The sequence below is a fragment of the Enhydra lutris genome, unplaced genomic scaffold (genome assembly GCF_002288905.1).
Source record: "Enhydra lutris kenyoni isolate GAN:26980312 unplaced genomic scaffold, ASM228890v2 scaffoldscaffold10, whole genome shotgun sequence".
Lineage (NCBI taxonomy): Eukaryota > Metazoa > Chordata > Mammalia > Carnivora > Mustelidae > Enhydra > Enhydra lutris.
In genome coordinates, this window is record NW_019154094.1 from 19,298,164 (window position 1) to 19,316,135 (window position 17,972).

General features: G+C 37.5%; 1 protein-coding gene across 1 annotated transcript; it reads left to right on the top strand.

The window, feature by feature from the left end:
* Positions 1-332: 332 nt before the first annotated feature.
* LOC111144324 (chromosome unknown C3orf14 homolog) lies at positions 333-15,199 on the top strand. Its single transcript, XM_022498571.1, has 6 exons — positions 333-428; positions 1,081-1,192; positions 1,816-1,896; positions 3,310-3,433; positions 12,680-12,754; positions 14,694-15,199. The coding sequence occupies exons 3-6, from the start codon at positions 1,844-1,846 to the stop codon at positions 14,823-14,825; spliced, it is 384 nt and encodes a 127-aa protein (XP_022354279.1). The 5' UTR covers positions 333-428; positions 1,081-1,192; positions 1,816-1,843; the 3' UTR covers positions 14,826-15,199.
* Positions 15,200-17,972: the final 2,773 nt, after the last annotated feature.

Here is a 17,972-nt window from a genome sequence, read left to right on the forward strand (position 1 = left end):
GGCTCCACTCCTCTGCTTTACACCTGACGAACAGGGGGAAGCTCTCTGAAGCAAAGACCTTTTTTTACTGATTCTGCAGACCATTCAAACACGCTGGAGTATTTTGAAGGATTTTTCCCCATTTCCATATTCTGTGACATTCTAGCTTCCCTCTCTAAAACATATTCAGGTTTCATCTTAAGAGACCTAGAAACTGAGCTACCATCAAACGTTTTCGTAAGGCTCAGGAAGGACCGCTTCGGTAATCTCTCCCCTGAGCGCAGCACCGTCACCTTTCGCGCCAGAGGCCCGCCTTTTATAGCAACGTGATCACGTCACCTCGTCGCGCGTGCGCAAAGACAGTGGCGTGACCACGCCCAGGCCTGTGCTGAGACCCAGCGTCCGCACGGTAGCGGACGCCTTTATGGAAAAGGTCCGAGTGGGACTAGGTGAGTGAAGTCCCACAGCGTTACGGGCGGCCAGTGGGTGCCTTGACTGTCTGAGAACAGCACAGGTGCTCGCAGGGCCGGTGGGGAGCATGTCGTTAAAGGGGGAAGAGCCGGGATGAGGAGGAAAGGTCGTGAGTCCTCTGAGTATAAGCAGGAAGTTGGAGTGGTTGCAGGGTTAAGAACTCAGAGCCCGCGGATCTTCGGTTCGAAAGGCAGAATTTATCTTAGGGTTTGTCTGGAGTGCTGATGGCGGGCGTTACGGAAAAGGAGTTACCGTGGACTAACTTTCCGAGATTTTCTTGACGCTGCATTCTAAAGGGGGAGGAAGGCGGCGACGATTGGTCCGTAGTGATCTTAGAGGATACGTGTCTGTAACTAGATCCTTGTGGCACGCTGGCGGGCGAGTGCTGTCCGCGGTGCTGAACGCGAGACATTGGTTTCTTTAGAAAGAACCCCGTTGAGGGCAGGCAGTGTTTCCCTGCTCTTGGCTGGGATCAGTGCTATATGCTTCCATGTATGTGCACTGAAGGAGCAGCTCAGTCTATCAACGCTGGACACTCAGAGATTAGCGACAGTGTGTAAATCATAAAATTTAGCAAACCCAGTGATTCGCTCCAGGAAAAAAATTTCATTCCTGTTTTTTCTCCCTTAGGACAGTCACCTTCAGCTTTTGCACGCAACCAGATGATTTGCCTTCGGGCTCTGAGCCTTCAAAGCACTTCACTTGATCTTTTATCTGTATTGGTCCAGGCCCTTCAGTCAAGGTGAGCTTGCTCATGTGCCATTAAAATGGGCTTTCCTAAACTCCCCAAATGGGAGTCCTGAGCGCCCAGGGTAAGGTGAAGAGACCAGTTGGGCTTTTCCCCGCAGTTATACATGAAAATACTTTCTTATTTGGAAAAGAGATGGTAGAACTGGGCAGTCTTCCAATAAAGGAAAGACCATGAGTTTCCAGTTGGTTCTTATAACTTGTTTGCCTTTCTATGTGTGTGTGCACATGCATAAGGGATGGTATTCCTGTGTTGAATTTTACAGAGTGGATTTTTTTTCTTTCTGTTGATTCAATAAAATGTTTACTAGTCTTAGTACCAGCTGCTTGTTTGTTTTCAATTCAGATTAAGGTTAAAGTGTGAGGAAGTAAGAGGAGGAAATGCAAAATCTGTTGAGTTTACCTGATTCATGGTGATTTTGGATGCGTCTGGCATATAAAAAACTGTGCATCGTAAATAAAAATGGTTTTAAATGCATTCTTTCATTTTGTACATCATTATATCTCAATTTTTATTTTTCTCTTCTGAGAGAACCAATGGGTTGAGGTAATAAAACAATCAACTGCTATGAAGCTGAGGACATTAAAGTAACTTTAAATATTTTTATTATTTAGCAGAAAGCTTATAAGGCAGCTTTGATTAAACATGACCTCCTTGTTTGCTCAAGAAATTCGCCTTTCTAAGAGACATGAAGAAATGTAAGTTTTTTAAAAGGCTTATCTAAATTAATAAATTATACTGGCTTTGTTAGTGGAAATATTGTGTGCAGAAGACTTAAGAAGTCTGAAGGTGTCATTTAAATTTTCTGACACTTGAGAGATTTTGGTGTTAAGGAATGTCACTGTCTCTTAAGAATAACAAAGATTACAAGGTATAATCACGTTCTTTTCTTACAATTCTTACTATTATCTGGTTAAATTCACACTTCTCACCTTTCTAGTTTCCTCACTGATATATATAATGGACTCTGTACACCTCTTACCCAGGGCAGGCTTCATGAGTATGTGACCTGTGTACTCACAGTTCCTGTACTTGGTTTAATGCTCTACTGTTGCTGTCTTGAAATTCCTAATAGTTTTTTAAAGGAGCCCCACATATTCAGTTTGCATTAGGCCTTGCAAATTATATAAGCAGTCCTGCACTTATACTTGATAATAACCTTCTCTGCCTCTTTCTGTGGGCTCTCATGTTTTCCTTTAATTAATTATCAGGCCCTCTTCCTTGGCTTTCTAAGATCTTTCCCTTATCAAAATGTTGAAATAACTCAATTTCAATGCTACCCTCAAGAACAGCCCTCTGAAACACAGCATTTCTTAATAACCTCCACAACTATCTGGAGAGTAGTTAGACTGCTATATATATATATATATATATATATATACCACATGTATTTTTTATCGTCTGACATTTTTTTAATCAATCATTTAAGAGGACCAAAAAACTTGTAAAATGAGCATTTGACCAATGAGAAATTTTTAAAATATATGTAACAAAGTAGCTTGAAAATTTACTTACAACTTTCTACATCTTCCTTCAATTACTGTTTCACCTTGTTGTGAGTATGCATACATACACACAGCCTCTCATTCATATATGGAACCATCATCTTTCTCTTGGAAAAAGAGGAAAAAAATATTTTTATTGCTTCTTCAAACATATGGAAGTTTAGCGCAATTCTAAATGTGTAACATGAGATTCAGGGGTATTGAAGTGTTAAGCAGAAGGTTTCGTATAGCAAGTTATATCAATGTATGTGTGTGGGGAGGTATATATAAGTATGTGTACAAAGGGATATGTATTACAGTTTGCATTTTCACCAAAAATTAAAACATGTTTTTAACACTCTAAAATAATTGCAAAGACCATAGAGGCTAAAAAAACAGAAGCATGTAGTTACAACAGATATGTTGATGAAAATAAGAATGATTTTACCCAGATTTAAGACTGACTGGACTATCTTAAGTTCCAGTGCCTTATTAATTGACATAGTAATTGGTTTTCAAAATAGGTTGAACTTGAAGTGAGGTATAATTAAATAAATTTTTTATGTTTGTCAAGCAAAAAATGTACCCTTTAAAAAAAAACTTTATATAATCTTTATTTTTTTCTAGAGTATCACAAAGATTAATGTTACTTCAACAAATGGAGAATAAATTTATAGATGAAAACAAGGGAAAGGCATCTCAGATGCAAGCAGCTGAGACTGCTTTTAAAAGGAACCTCAGTCTTTTAATGGTAAGTTTCCATGACTTGAGTATAGAGACTTTTTCCCCACCTTTGCAAAAAAAAAGATTTTAAGTGAATTTCATAATTTGATGTATATACTTTGTTTTGAGTAATAAATATAATTAATGAAGTACTATCTAGTTTTTAAACCCATGTTAGTTGGATACGTTGCAAATGGATTCCTTTTTAAATGGAAAAAAAAAGGAAGTTTGTTTAACCTAAGTGTTTTTAATCAACCAGAGGAACCAATGACCATAGAAGAAATTTAGAGGTCACCTTTGTGCAAGAAGTAATAAATACAAGATGTAGCTTTCCATCTTCCATCTTCTTTTACTTATAGGGAGATCCTAAAACCCCATGAACTACCTATAAGGTTTTTAGATCCAACTCAAAACTATTCAACATCATCAAAATAAGAAAAATTTGATTTTGCCCTACTAGGGCCACAGTCAGCACGTAGAATTCATATCTAAAATAACAGATTTCCCAGATCTCTCTTGATAGTGATGGAGGAGGTGGTCAAAGTATGTGATTGCGCAGGGCCCCACCATTTGGCCAATGTGCCCATTTGGAGTAAAATCATATGTGTAACATTTTTGGCTGCTTGCTATACTTTGCTTCCAGAATTGTATGGCTTCATCCATAATTAAAACCCTAAAGTTTGCTTCCATTCAAGCTTCCAAGAGATCCTATGACTAAAACATTTGGGAGTAAGGCTATATTATTTAAGTTATAAAGCAGTGTTTTCAGTTTTTTATTGTTAAATATTTTCATCGATAGGCATGATATAGTTATCTTATGTAGTCACTAGAGGATAAAGGAAGAGGAAAATTCAGTTATCTTCTCAGCTTCTGGCAGTTTGATCCACAGTAATTTAAGTCACAGCCATAGTGCTACCAAAGCATTCTATGTTGCCATATGTCTTACTTGCCCAATGGTGTTTGCAATATTTATTTTTAAATGGAAATATATAGGATAATCTGGAATTTGCTGTGAAAAGTCAGAAAAACTAAATTAGAAGGCTTGATGGCTTGATCGCTATTTACCTGCAACAAGTACAGGTACTATTTGGATTTTTTCAAGTAGCTTCCTTTTAGTGAGCAAGTATTTGGTGAATGCCCAGAAGGGCCTTACTACTGAGCTAGTTCTGAGCAGACAGTGGAGTTAACAAAATAACTCAGAGTTCTTTACATCAACTAGCTAACAGGCTTAACTGATGACATAAGGTTATCACACACAACTTAAGAGACCTTAGTTAATTGAACATTAAGTTATAGGGAATCCTTAGCACTTTAGGAGTATGTATTAAAAAAAATCATCGAAAACTAGAATGTTCTAACAAGTCTGAGAGGGGAAACTAAGCTGGAGCTGTGTTTGAATAGGAAGATGCAAGATATTCCATTGCATTCTTACAGAAGAACCACGACCAGAAGAATGAGTGGCCGTTTTAGTGTCCATGGGACCCTGAGCTAACTAGCTTGTGAAGTCACGGGAAACAAGGTTGGATATGTTTTGTGAGACCGACTGAAGAAGCTGAGACCTGATATGTAGGGATAATACAGTACTAAAAGTGTTTGAACAAATGAAAAATAGGGACTTATATAAGAAGCATATGGGTATTTAAGAAAGATTCATTTCCTATTTAGATGCAATGTAATTTGCAGAATGGAGAGATTAGATTTAAGGAGAATAGCTAAGAAATCATTGCCATATCTGGAAGGAAGATAATGAACCTAGTTTCATTGTCATTAGAAGGAAGTTTAGATGGTGTTTTAGCCCCCGATTATAAAAGTAATATATTCTTCTTTTTAATTTAAAAAAAAAATTTTTTTTTTTTTTATTTGACAGACAGAGATCACAAGTAGGCAGAGAGGCAGGCTTCCCGCCAAGCAGAGAGCCCGTTGCGGGGCTTGATCCTAGGACCCTGGGATCATGACCTGAGCCAAAGGCAGAGGCTTTAACCCACTGAGCCACCCTGGCGCCCCTAAAGTAATATATTCTTGCTGTAAAAAACTGGAAAGAGCCAAGAAGATGAAATGGCATACTTTCCAAATCATCCCACCCAGCTTGAAATTAATGTTTTTGTACATTTCCCTTTAGTGTTTTAATAGGCATTTACTGAGCTCTTATATTCCAGATACGGTGCTTGCTGTTAGACATGCAGTCTCTTCCCTGACTTTTTTTAAAACATATTTTGAATACTTGTATATGTATTTTTTTTTATCCTGCTTTCCCTCTTATTATTTTGTTTTAAACTTTGGAAATAATTTTAAGGGCTCTACCATAGAGGTTATCATGAAAATGACCTAAATAGGACTTAATCACAGAATTTTCAGGTGGGAGAAACTTTAAAAAGCACATAGATTATATTTTCACTTAAGGCTTTAAATTTTTTTTTAGCATAAAAACTATTTTTTTCAAAGATTTAGAAAGGGTTAAAGTGGACCTGCTTTGGCCAAAGGCCCATCCATTCAGCCCCTCCTTGCCTGCTCTACTGTGGCTCTAAGGAATAGTGAAAACCACTGACCTGCGCTGATCTAATTTGGAGAGAAAGAACATGAAGTAACTACTCCGAATACCCACTCCCTGTCAAGAACAGGTTCAGTTACATCAGGATATATACTTCAGGGTGCCTGGGTGGCTCAGTGGGTTAAGCCTCTGCCTTCAGCTCAGGTCATGATCTCAGGCTCCTGGAATCGAGCCCTGCATCAGGCTCTCTGCTCAGTCGGGAGCCTGCTTCTCCCTCTCTCTCTGCCTGCCTCTCTGCCTACTTGTGATCTCTCTGACAAATAAGTAAATAAAATCTTTAAAAAAAAAAAAAAAAGGATATGTACTTCAGTACAGAATACATTTGAAAAATGGTTCCACTGAAACTTGAAAACATTCCTCTAAAGATACTAACAAAATAAGGATAAGCTCTATTATCATCCATTATTTGACCTTATTTAGATGCTCTGACCAATATAAGAAACATTAACATAGAGTGAACTTTAATTTTTGGAAAGTAAGATGTAATCCTAGTATTTTTAATTGATAATGCTATATACTTAGAAAAGCCAAAGCTGTTTAAAAACTAGTGTATTGTGAGTTGAGTAAAATTAACAGATACAACGTAAACATTCAAAAATCTGTAACAATCCTATATATACAAATGGAAAATATGAAATGACATTTACATTACAATGAAATTATAAAAACACTTGGGAATGCTTTTAACAAGGGATATGCATGATTGGTATAAAAATAATTCTTACATTTCAATGGGAGATTTAAAATTTAAATGGAGACATAGGCCTTAATCCTGATGGGGAAACGATTTTTTTTTTTTTTAAATCAGGAGTCACAGTGTTATTTTTAGATTTAAAAATAAGCCCACCAAAATCTGCATCAAACCCAACAAAATTTCTCTAAGTGTATTTGGAAAAAGTAAAGGAATGATTTAAAAATGGGAACAATAACAAAAAGACTAATCCCAAAGGTCCAAGCATAATAGTAAAACAATGGACATGAATTTAAGTAGTGAAGAAATTCAAATTGAGGGTTTAGTCAATGGAATATCACAGATGATAATGGATTGTTAGTTTCTGCTAGTTTCCCTCTTATGAGTAAAATAAGATGTGTCTGCCTTTTAAAAACAAACATGATTGGTACAGATTTGGAAGAGAGAGAGAATTTTGTTTCTATAAATACTTCCATGACGTAAACAGTCATCTCTTCGACCTCTTTCCCCACCCCACCCCACCCCCCACCAACAAAATTTAGTTTAACCCAAAAGGGCAATTTTGAGGTAGCGAGCATCACCTCATGGAAGTTGGACCAACATTCCAGGGTGAGAAAGAATGGGAGCAGCAGATTAGACATACGACGAGTGCTTCCCTTCAGGCAGGTCCTAGAGGCCTTCTTGGGGCAGCTGGCAGTTACAGCCTTCCCCACCTCCACGGCCAGTGACTTAGAGGACATAGTCTCTCCTCTTTCCTCCTCACACTTCTCCCTTTCTCCAATTCAATGAAGAGCAAGTTTGACAAATGCTTAAAGGTTCCTTGTACCAATGACCCTGTATCTCGTGCTTTAGGATCTTCTTTTTTCAATCCTAGAAATTGCCCCTTCAGCAAATTAAAAGATTAAACCCAGTCCAGCAATGGCTGGCTTCACTGTATATACTCATAGGAAGATAGATATTGCTGGGTTAGGAGGAAAGGACAGGTCTAGACAAGAGGAAAGAAAGAAATCTCAGTAAATGACTTTGTGCTCATAGTTGATCTTTCCTAATCACAGTCAACTCCTTTATAGAGGCTGGCTGCTGAATCCTGTCATGGCGTAATATTTATACCACCATCCATACCGGAAACTTGTTTTTTAATTGTTACATAATACTTCAAACCTATGTATAAGAGGGAATAGAAGAATGTACTTCCATGTGCTTATCTCCCAGATTCAATAATTTTCAAAACACAGCCAATTTTGTTTCATCTACACTTGTCACCTTCACGTCCAACCCCTCAAATTATTTTGAAGCTAATCTTCAGACATCACATTGTTTCATTTGTAAATATCACGTCTTTTTCATCAGTAATTATCACTCAGAGATAAGGGCCATTTTATTTTATTTTTTTAAAGATTTTATTTATTTCTTTGACAGACAGAGATCACAAGTAGGCAGAGAGGCAGGCAGAAAGAGAGGAGGAAGCAGGCTCCCTGCCAAGCAGAGAGCCCGATGCGGGACTCGATCCCAGGATCCTGAGATCATGACCTGAGCCAAAGGCAGAGGCTTAAACCCACTGAGCCACCCAGGCGCCCCAATAAGGGCTATTTTACGTACAATTACAATACCATGATCCATCTAAGAAATTAACAAATATCCTCAAATATTCAGTCAGGATTCAGATGTCCCTGATTAAAGTATTTTTACATTTGTTTGAATCTGGATCCAAATAAAGTCTAGTACGTCATTGATTGATAGGTCTCTCAAAACTCTAAAAGTTCCCTCTGCCTTTTTTTTTTTTTTAACCCACTTTTATTTGTTGAAGGAATTGGCTCATTTCTCCTATAGTTTCCCAAACTCTGAATATTGCTAATTACATTGCTGAGGTATCACTTAGTAAGTTCCTCTGTTCCCTGTAATTCCCATAAACTGATAGAAGTTATGTTATGCAACAGAAAGATAATGCAAATAATTTTAAATTTTCTAATAATGACTTTTTAAGCTTTTATCTATTTAAGTAATCTCTACACCCAACATGGGACTCAAACTCATAACCCTAAGATCAAGCATCCCCTGCTCTTCCCCACTGAGCCAGCCAGGCACCCCTCTAGTAACCACTTTTAATAAAGTTAAAAGGCACAGATTAAAGGAAATGTATTAATTTCATATTTCAAATGTAACTGATATTGGAAGTTAGTAAATATTTTATGGTTTTTTTCCCTCATTGAGCCTTCAAAATTCAGTGTGTAGTTTCCGTTTACAGCGCTTCTCAATTCGAGCTTGTCACATTTCAAGTGCTTAGCAGCCGCTGAGCATAATGGATTAACGGAGCAGATCTAGAGGCCTGATCAGATTCAGGGTCAATGTTTTGGGGAAGAACACTTCATAATGCCTGGCTATCTCTCTTTCTGAAATGTCAGCAGTCACCGATGATCATGATCTGTTCACTAAGGGTTGCAAAGTGATACTCAAATTCAAAGATAAACGTCTCCTCATCAATTACTGGGTTACACTGAAGTACACTCCATATAGGAAAAAGTATATAAGTGCTTGCTTCTTTCTCTGTACTTAGTTTTCAAAAATAGATTCGTTCTCTAATATCCCCCAAAAGTGACCAATTAGATGTTGATGCTCTTAAATACCTCTGTGATTTGAAAGGTCTGGACCCTCTTCAATTTGTATTCCCAGTGATGCTCAAATTATCCCATTTTTACCAAGGGGGAGCCTCCATGTTATCTCCTGAATGCCTTTGACATGATCTTAACAGTCTTTGATAGTTTTCTTTCTTTCTACTCTGGCATCTTCCAGGCCATCATTTGCTGCTTAGACTTGGAACTGAACATTGCTCCAAGGAACCCTGGATCCTTTTGGTGGGAATACATGTTTAGAGCCCTTCATCTGGGCTCTAGGGATGTTTATTATAACTTTTTTTAAAAGATAAAATTCATCAAGAACTCATATCAATAATTCCATTTTGATTACATGATTATAAGACTTTTAACTTAAAATCCATCTTTTACCTCTTTTTTCCCCCTCAAACCAAAAACCTTAGTTCCTAAATAATTTTCCAGTACCAGCATAACTACTCGTTTACTTTAACCCATAATATAGACAGCACTACCAGCAGCAATATGATTACTGAGTATGGTTTTCAGTCAAACACTTTTCACTATCCTTTTTGTTTGTGGGATATAGCTCATTACAGATGCTCAGTCAAAATACTGTGTTCTAAGACCACCTGAGGTACTTTTTCTTAATGTGGTTATGCCACCAACTAGATGACAGATTCTTTCTTTCCTTCTGTTTTCAATTTTTAGGGACTGCTTTTTCATTTGTTCTATAATTGTATATGTTTTTAAATGATCTAGTGGCAGATCTATAAGGCAAGATACCAAGGTCTAGACAGGTGAGTCTAGCTGCTCTTCATCTGCTTTTTTTTTTTTTTGCTTTTCTCCCCCTACCCCCTTGGGTACTTTTTTTTTTTTTTTTTTTTTTTTTTAATGCAGCAGGAGACTGTTGACACCTTAGTCATTTATTTACATAATGAATATTTAAGTGTTTAGTACATACCCTGCACTTTGTTAGATTCTCGGATGCTGAAGGGTTGAATGAGGCACAGTCCATACCTTCTGGCAGCATATAGTCAAACAGAAGGTTCTTAATTGGAAGTAATGGGCTATAACTTGCTACAGAAGGCAGAGATTTTTCAGTCAGGCTAAGGAATTCATACTTTATCCTCTGTGTAGTGGGTCTCTATTTTTTTTTTTAATCTGTGTAAAGACATATTTAAAGTAGTGATTTTAGCAAAACTAATCAATTCCATATGTGGTTAAAGTAAAATGAGATATGGTCCAAATACATATTTGTTGACCAAGGAAGTGTGATAATAAGACCACAGCACTGAGAATGGCATGGACAGGCTAAGGGAGACATCCTACAGGAGTCATCTATGGACCTTTGAATTTTTAAATGTCAGGGAATAAGAACAGTCGAAGGTAGAAGATACAGCATAGGTGTCTGCAGGAGTAGAACTCCCACTACTGTACATTCAGTACACTAAGTAGGAATAAGGGGAGTTTGGTTTCATCAGGTTGAGAAATAAGGGCTGGGAAGAAAAGTTATCCATCCCTCTATATTAATAGTTGAAGCTAGATAAGAGACAGTCTTGGAGAGAAAAAGTAAAAAGAGGAGGACAGATGTCACAAATCTTAGAAAGCCCACACTTAGGATTAAGAAGAGAAAAAGGCGCCAACTTAGGAGAAAGAGAAGTAGGAGTCAGAGAGGTAAGCAAAACATCTAAGAAAGTAAAATCTCACTTACGAAAGAAGTTCTCTGGAGGGGTGATAATCCCTTGTCGACAGGCTGCAGAGATGACAGTCAAGTTACTAACCATAGGCCTGTTTTACCAGGTCACAGATCCCTGCTCATATCTACTCTTCCACTGCAGATCTACTCTTCTAGGAGAGAGAGCCAATATCCTTATTTCCTGGTCTTTAAGAGAAGTGTTTATCATCTTGTCTACAGGTGCTAGGGGCACCTAGGTCTACCACCAACCATAAATTTACAACTGTTCTTATAATGGGGTCAGTGGAGTTGTGAGTCTATTGTTTGTTTGATTTATGAAAGTAAAAAATAATTTTCCCAGGATGTTGTAAAAATCTCCGTGCAATCACAGAAGAGTTAATCTTCGGTGTCTGTTGTAACATCGGCGTCAGAAGCACTTTAGTGTGCGTCTTGGCCCTAAACTTCTGGTAGGGAATAGACGTGGCTAATAAGATGGGCTTTTTATCCCTAAATTGATGGTTTTCCCCTTCAAATCACCTTCTTCGAGACAGCAGGTGCATTAATGGTTGTGCAACTTTGGGGAGTCCCTTTAGGGAATTTCCTGTTTTTCCCTTTTACATTTCACACCCATTCCTTGCTCCCGCCACTGCCATCTGCTCGCTCTTTTCTCCTGTTCAGCATTGGATTCTTCACACCCCACTCCCACGTCCTTTTCCATCTCTCTCCGTCTGTCCAACAGCCCTGTACTTAGATTGCTCCAATGCTTGTACATGGATCAGAGAACTTTCTCTTTTCGATCAACTCACTGAGCTCACAAGAGAGACAAAATTGACACGGCCTACAGCCAAGGCCTCTGTGAACTTGACAAACACAAGCAAGCACAAGACAACACAGGTGCCAATTTGGGAAGCATGAAACAGAGCTCAGTGTTTCACTGACAACGAGGGAGAGTCCTACATTTCTGGGCCTGTACTTCATCCACATATCAAGGTTACATCTTCACTCGGGTCTGCGTTAAATGTAATTGCCCCTGCACTTCTGCAACCGCAAGAGAAAACGCACACACCCACGCGTCACACGACAGATTAAAGCACAGGGCTTAAATGTCATCAGCTAAATGATGTACAACACAGCCATAAAGCCAACCAATGAGAATGCCCCAGAAATCGAGTCCTAAGAACCCAGAGTCTTCTGAAAAGACTCTTGTTGCAAAGTACTGAGGTACCTCATTGACTTTCTTTCGAATACGTGGAGGATTTGCATAAGTATAAAATTAAAAAAAACAGAATACTGAACAGATGAAATGTGTGACCTTAATACACCATTTGCATGATCTGGACTAGAACTCTTCACTTTTAAGGTTAGCTCAGTGTGGGGCTGATTCTCTGACTGTTTTTGGTACCTGAATATTGGACCATTTTATCCATCTGGCTGTTTTTAATGGTTTTAGAGCTATGTTAGTGTCCTGAGCAGTTTTGGAAGAAAGTCCTATTTGCCGGAATTACTGGCATTTATTATTTTAAATGAAAAGGAAGACCTTGAAAGTCCCACCCCCCACACTTCTTATTTTAAAACAAGAAACACTTTTTCTATTTGAAACTGGTTGATTAAGTAATGATCAGTCCTCCTACTGCAATGCCCTTCCTTCAGTTCAGACGGTTTATCCAGAGAAGAGTTGACATTTGGGGTACAGACATTGCTATTACAGGTGCCACTTGTATGTGTTACATAAATACATTTTGTTTCTAAAACACTGACACCTATTATAGGATATAGAAGCCACAGAAAAGTCTCTGCAGACCCGGATTCACCCAATTCCATCACCAGAGGTGGTTTCTCTTGAGGTGAGAATCTTAAAGAACTAAAATATAGAAAGAGACCCCATTCTGTTAGTAGTGCATTATAAATTAACTGTGGTTAGATGTGTGTATTTCCCAGATTTATTTATTCGGTAAAATAAGATGTGTCTGATTGCTCCTTAGATGTCCACAGTGCTGTGCTTTGCACACAGTAAGGAACGGGTAAGTATTTTGATTTTTAAAGATTTATCAAGTGACAATTTTATAAAGATCCTATATCTTTTCATCTAGAAACACCTATCCTGTTAAACCGTAACAGACAGTAGACAGCATGCACTAAATCCTAAGATGACAGCATGCCTAACCAAAGTGCTTTTCCTGTTGGCTAATGTTAGCAGTTCAGTCCTTTCACCAAATTTCAACCAAAGCTATTTAAATGCATATTATCATGCAGTATAGTGTGGCTTTTGTCTGTTTTATTTTGCTCAGTTCAAGAACAGATTGGGAAGACTGTTGGCAAAAATAAACCCTATTTGGTATATGAATATATCTGTGATGAAAGGAAATTTACTACATATAGAATAGTTTAATTTTATATTCCTAATGACCTTTTTCAAATACAGTTTTGCTTGCTGCCTAAGCAGGGATGTGAATAGACTCAAAATTAAAGGCTGAGAATTTGCCCTTCAATTTTCTGTGTCATCTAGAGTAATAAGAAAAGGCAGTGATCAAGGACAGAAAGAGCTGTGGTACAAAGTTGTGCCTTGGGCATGTCTTTTCCTTTGTTGAATTCTCCAATACCTTACTCTGGCCTATATGGGGCCCACACAATAGGGGTTAATCCAGCCGTGAATGGTGGAGAAACTCCCGACCACAGGCCCTGGTTGGTATTTTCCTTAGCTAGTCTTGCACAACAGGATGACCTCCATTTTAAGTGTGTCTGGCTACTTCTCAGACCACATGCACAGAGGGGTGGATATGCAAAACTGCTCATAATTTCAACTTTCAGAACTCCTATACCTTGTTAATGTGCAGAGTGAACCACTATGTGTTCTTAATGCTAAGTAATTCTTTGGCTTAATTCCCCAAAATAAGATTGATAGTGATGATCCCATCCAAAATGCCCTCCCATGATACAGAGCTTTTGGCAGTATACTTTTCTTTGGCCCCCTCAGGGCAGTCACCCAAGAACCATCAAAGCTTGGAGATATTATATGGTGATCTTGCCTGAGCCTTCATAGCTTACAGACTTGCTATACTCAGGCCAATAATACAGTGTCTCAACTTCCAAGTTACTGGAATTAAAAATGGTTACATGATATTGGTATTATTTTTCTCAGTATACAAAAAGAAAAAGAAAGGAAGGAAGGAAGAAACTGGGAACAAATTAAGTTTACCATATCGAGTATTCTTCTAAAAGATACAGTGGATGAATATTTTAAGTGTTTTTCCCCATACAATTAAGGAGTCAATGTACCTGAGTCCTGTACTATAACACACTAGTTATGTTTCAGTTCCTGATCTCACCCTAGGTGAAATCTTTTTATATTAGTTATAAAAAAGTTGTTCATGTCTAATCATTTCATTGTAATATTTTTAGTATGGGTAATCATTTGGTATGGGATTCGGAAGAGTAAACAAAAACATTTAATGATTGTAGCCATAAATGATACCACTGGTAATAATCACACGGTTGGCCACAAGAGGGCGTGTAAAATCACAATAAAATCCCCAAACCTGTAATTCTGCCAGGCTCCGGTTTTACTGAGAAATTTGAAAATTAACACTAGTAAGTAGCCAGATTTCTTTCTAAAATTAACATAAAATATTCTCTAGAGGAAGTGCATTCTACGTATATGTGTGTATGTGTGTGTGTGTACACGCACACACACACTTCAGTGAATAAACATTTAGACTATTATGAAGAGCCAAGTTCAATTGCTTGATATGCTTTTTTACTTTTGGATGTTGTTTTTTTTTCCAGACTCTTTACTGGGCATCAGTAGAAGAATATATTCCCAAATGGGAACAGTTTCTTTTAGGAAGAGCACCATATCCTATCGGTGTTGAAAATGAAAATGAAGCAGAAAATACCGTTCAGAATGAGGCACAGTGATAACTTCTTCACATACTCTTTTCAAAAAAAAAAAAAACCTGTTTAGTACAGCTGAGTATTAAAGAATACGCAGGTCATTTCGGGTGCCTTAGGAATTGAATATGTTCATATTGTCCCATTACCTCCTCGATGACATGAAAATAAGAGAATCAGCTGACAAATCTCAGGTTCTATCACTTTGAGACCTACTCTTACTTCAGGGTCATGAATTTGCTTTCTGCCAAACCCATGGAAGTGTTAAGAGCTAATACCGAAAGTTGGACTGTTTATTAAGTAAGTTGCTAAATAAGTGTTACATGTGTCCTTCTTTAAAAAAAAAAATCATTTATAATCATTCTCATCTAAACAATGAATACTTGTTGTTCTGGTTTTACATTTTCTAGAATCACTTTGGCTCTTTTATTATGGGGATTAGGTTCGGCACAGGATCCAAGTGGCTGTTGGCCATTACAGTTTCCTTTAACAAATGGAAAAAATAGAGGCACTGAACTGCTTTAATATAGTATGTCAGACAATGGGTTTATAGGATTTTGTCCCTTATAGATAATCAAACTTCTGAAGGTTCCGGAGGAAAGAACTAAACTACAAAGCATTTGAGAAGTAGCCAGTTTCAGTGGAGCTCAGACTTGGTTCTGAAAAAGGTGACCTATTAGAGCTGGAAATGGTTATTGGATTTTGACTTAGTTATTTAAGGACTACCAACCCTGTGAATGCAAGTAACTCCTCTCATCTTTTCATCTTTAAACTTGCCCTTCCCTCTCCTTTGTTTTCTTTATTTCCTAAACAACTGTCAGAAAGCTTTGCGGCTCCCCAGTCCTCCACTGCTGGAGTGCTCAAAATTTTTTTTTAATTTTTCTGACTATAGATGCAGCTCCTGCTAGTAAGGGGAGTCTATGCTCATTATGCTCATTACAATTCAAGAGTATAAAAATTTCAAACTGGTGAAGACAGTAGGACAAGCTTTAAAAAACAAACAAACAAAACCTATATTGAAACGTCCATTGTGCTGATCAGTTCCGTTAAACTACCATCTTGGAAATATCCTGTTGAGTGGGTGTTGGTGTGGGTAACAATAATGTTGTTTTCATAATATGCGCTGGCAGATTAGCACACTTCTCTACAGTGTTAACAGTTGTAATTAAGGAATAAACAGCACAGAGTGTCAGTCCGATGACAATTTCATCTATAGTGTCACAATACAAAATGTCACAAAATATTAGAACTGTTATAAAACTATAGAAAGTATCGGCTTAAAAGCTGAAAGCCTTAAAAAAAGAGAGAGAGAGAGAAAGGAAGAAAAAAGAAAACTGGCATAGAGACCAGAACAATTTATACCTTCTCAAGAATCTTCTGACATGAAAATAAATTGATAATTTTTTTTTCCTGTTACATCACAGTTTGGTTTCTAGCCATCCAGTTGATTTAGCAGGAGAATACAGGGCTTTTTAGCAGCTTTGAATTGGTAAACAGATTTAGATGTAGTAGAAAGGAACATGAGGAATTTTTTTTTTTTTAACATCCAATCTTTCCCAGCATATGCACATAAGAAGGTGAATGAAGCGATGTGAAACTTATTTCTCTTTAGTCAAGTGAAAAAAAGGCTAAACATTTGTTGAGATGGTAAAATATTGTGTCAAGCAAGTAGGCACATTCCAAAATTAAACAGTGGTTGATACGTTAACATCCTCAAATATTTGAGTGCACACTTCCTTTGAGTTCTATAAATTAAATCACCAGTAGATTAGATTAAAATACAAAATGAATAGCAATTTAACCATCTCAGATAAGGTGGGTTTTTTTCCTCCCCTAAATTGACTAACTTGCTAAATAGTTTCTAAAAAGAGCGTACATTTAATATACCCTGGGTTACGACTTATGGCAGAAGCGATGTTACTTCTAGGTTTTAGCTGTACTGTTTCCCTATTACTAGTGAATACCTCAAAAACTCCCACATGTGACTTTATTCCTGGCCCCCACAGAGCTTCCCCCCCTTCCCTCTTTGTAGACTGTAACAGATTGCACCACATGGTGTATGTTTAAAAAAAAATTTTCCATAGGGACCTAGATACCCCATTAAAGGGCTTTATATTCTTTGAGGCAAATTAGCTTTACATAGGAATTTCCAACTATTGTTTTCTGTAAGGAGGGAAGAAATACCATAGCTCATGTATATTTTGTATGGCTCTTAGTAGAAATCAGACAAGGAAAAAGAAAGGTCATCTACTCATACTACCTCCCTGTCCCCCACTCCACCCCACCAATTCAGTACCTTTACCATATGCTACATTGTACCTCCTAGTCATGAAAACTATGAATTTGTTTTGGGTGGTTTTTTTTTTAATAATAACAAGATTTTCGGGAGGGTATGTGCTATGATGAGTGCTGTGAAGTGTGTAAACCTGGCGATTCACAGACCTGTACCCCTGGGGATAAAAATATATTATATGTTTATAAAAAATAAAATTAAAAAAAAAAAAAAAGACCAATAACAAGATTTTCAAAATAAAGTTCATTTCAAGATTTTCTTTAAACAGCCTTCCTTGGATTATTGCAAATGTGTAAATATTCAAAGCTCATTTTATGCTGGAACACTTTTAGTATATGAAATTATTAAACTATAAAATATTGAGGTCAGAAGGAGCTGCCATTTTTCTCCAAACTTCAAAAAATAAATTTTACTAGGAAAAAGCCCAATACTCTAGAAACCAGACATCTGGTCTTTCTGGGCATTGGGAGCAGTGTGAATGAAAATGAGGTCAAATGGACAGTTTTTCCTTTGCATTACATACAAGGTGTTTTCACTTGTCAGCTGAAGACCTAGAGGGCTATAATAATCTTTACCTTTCTTCACAATTTGGTCTTCTCTGCCTCATCCCCTTTTCCATCAAAAAAAAAAAAAAGAGAGAGAGAGAAAGAGAGAGATGGGTATGTGGCTGTATTTTTGAATCAAAATTAAGCTTACTTGGAGATTATTTTGTCACTTCTAAGACAACCTGAGACAAGCCTGGGGGTGGAGGTGGGGGGTTTGAAAAACTAGGGTTTGCGATCACAAGAATAAGGCCCTGTCAGGTTTTAGAGTATAAAATTTAGTGCACAAGGCCATGAATTTGGTTAATCCAGAAAATATATTCTTTTCTTTCCTTATTC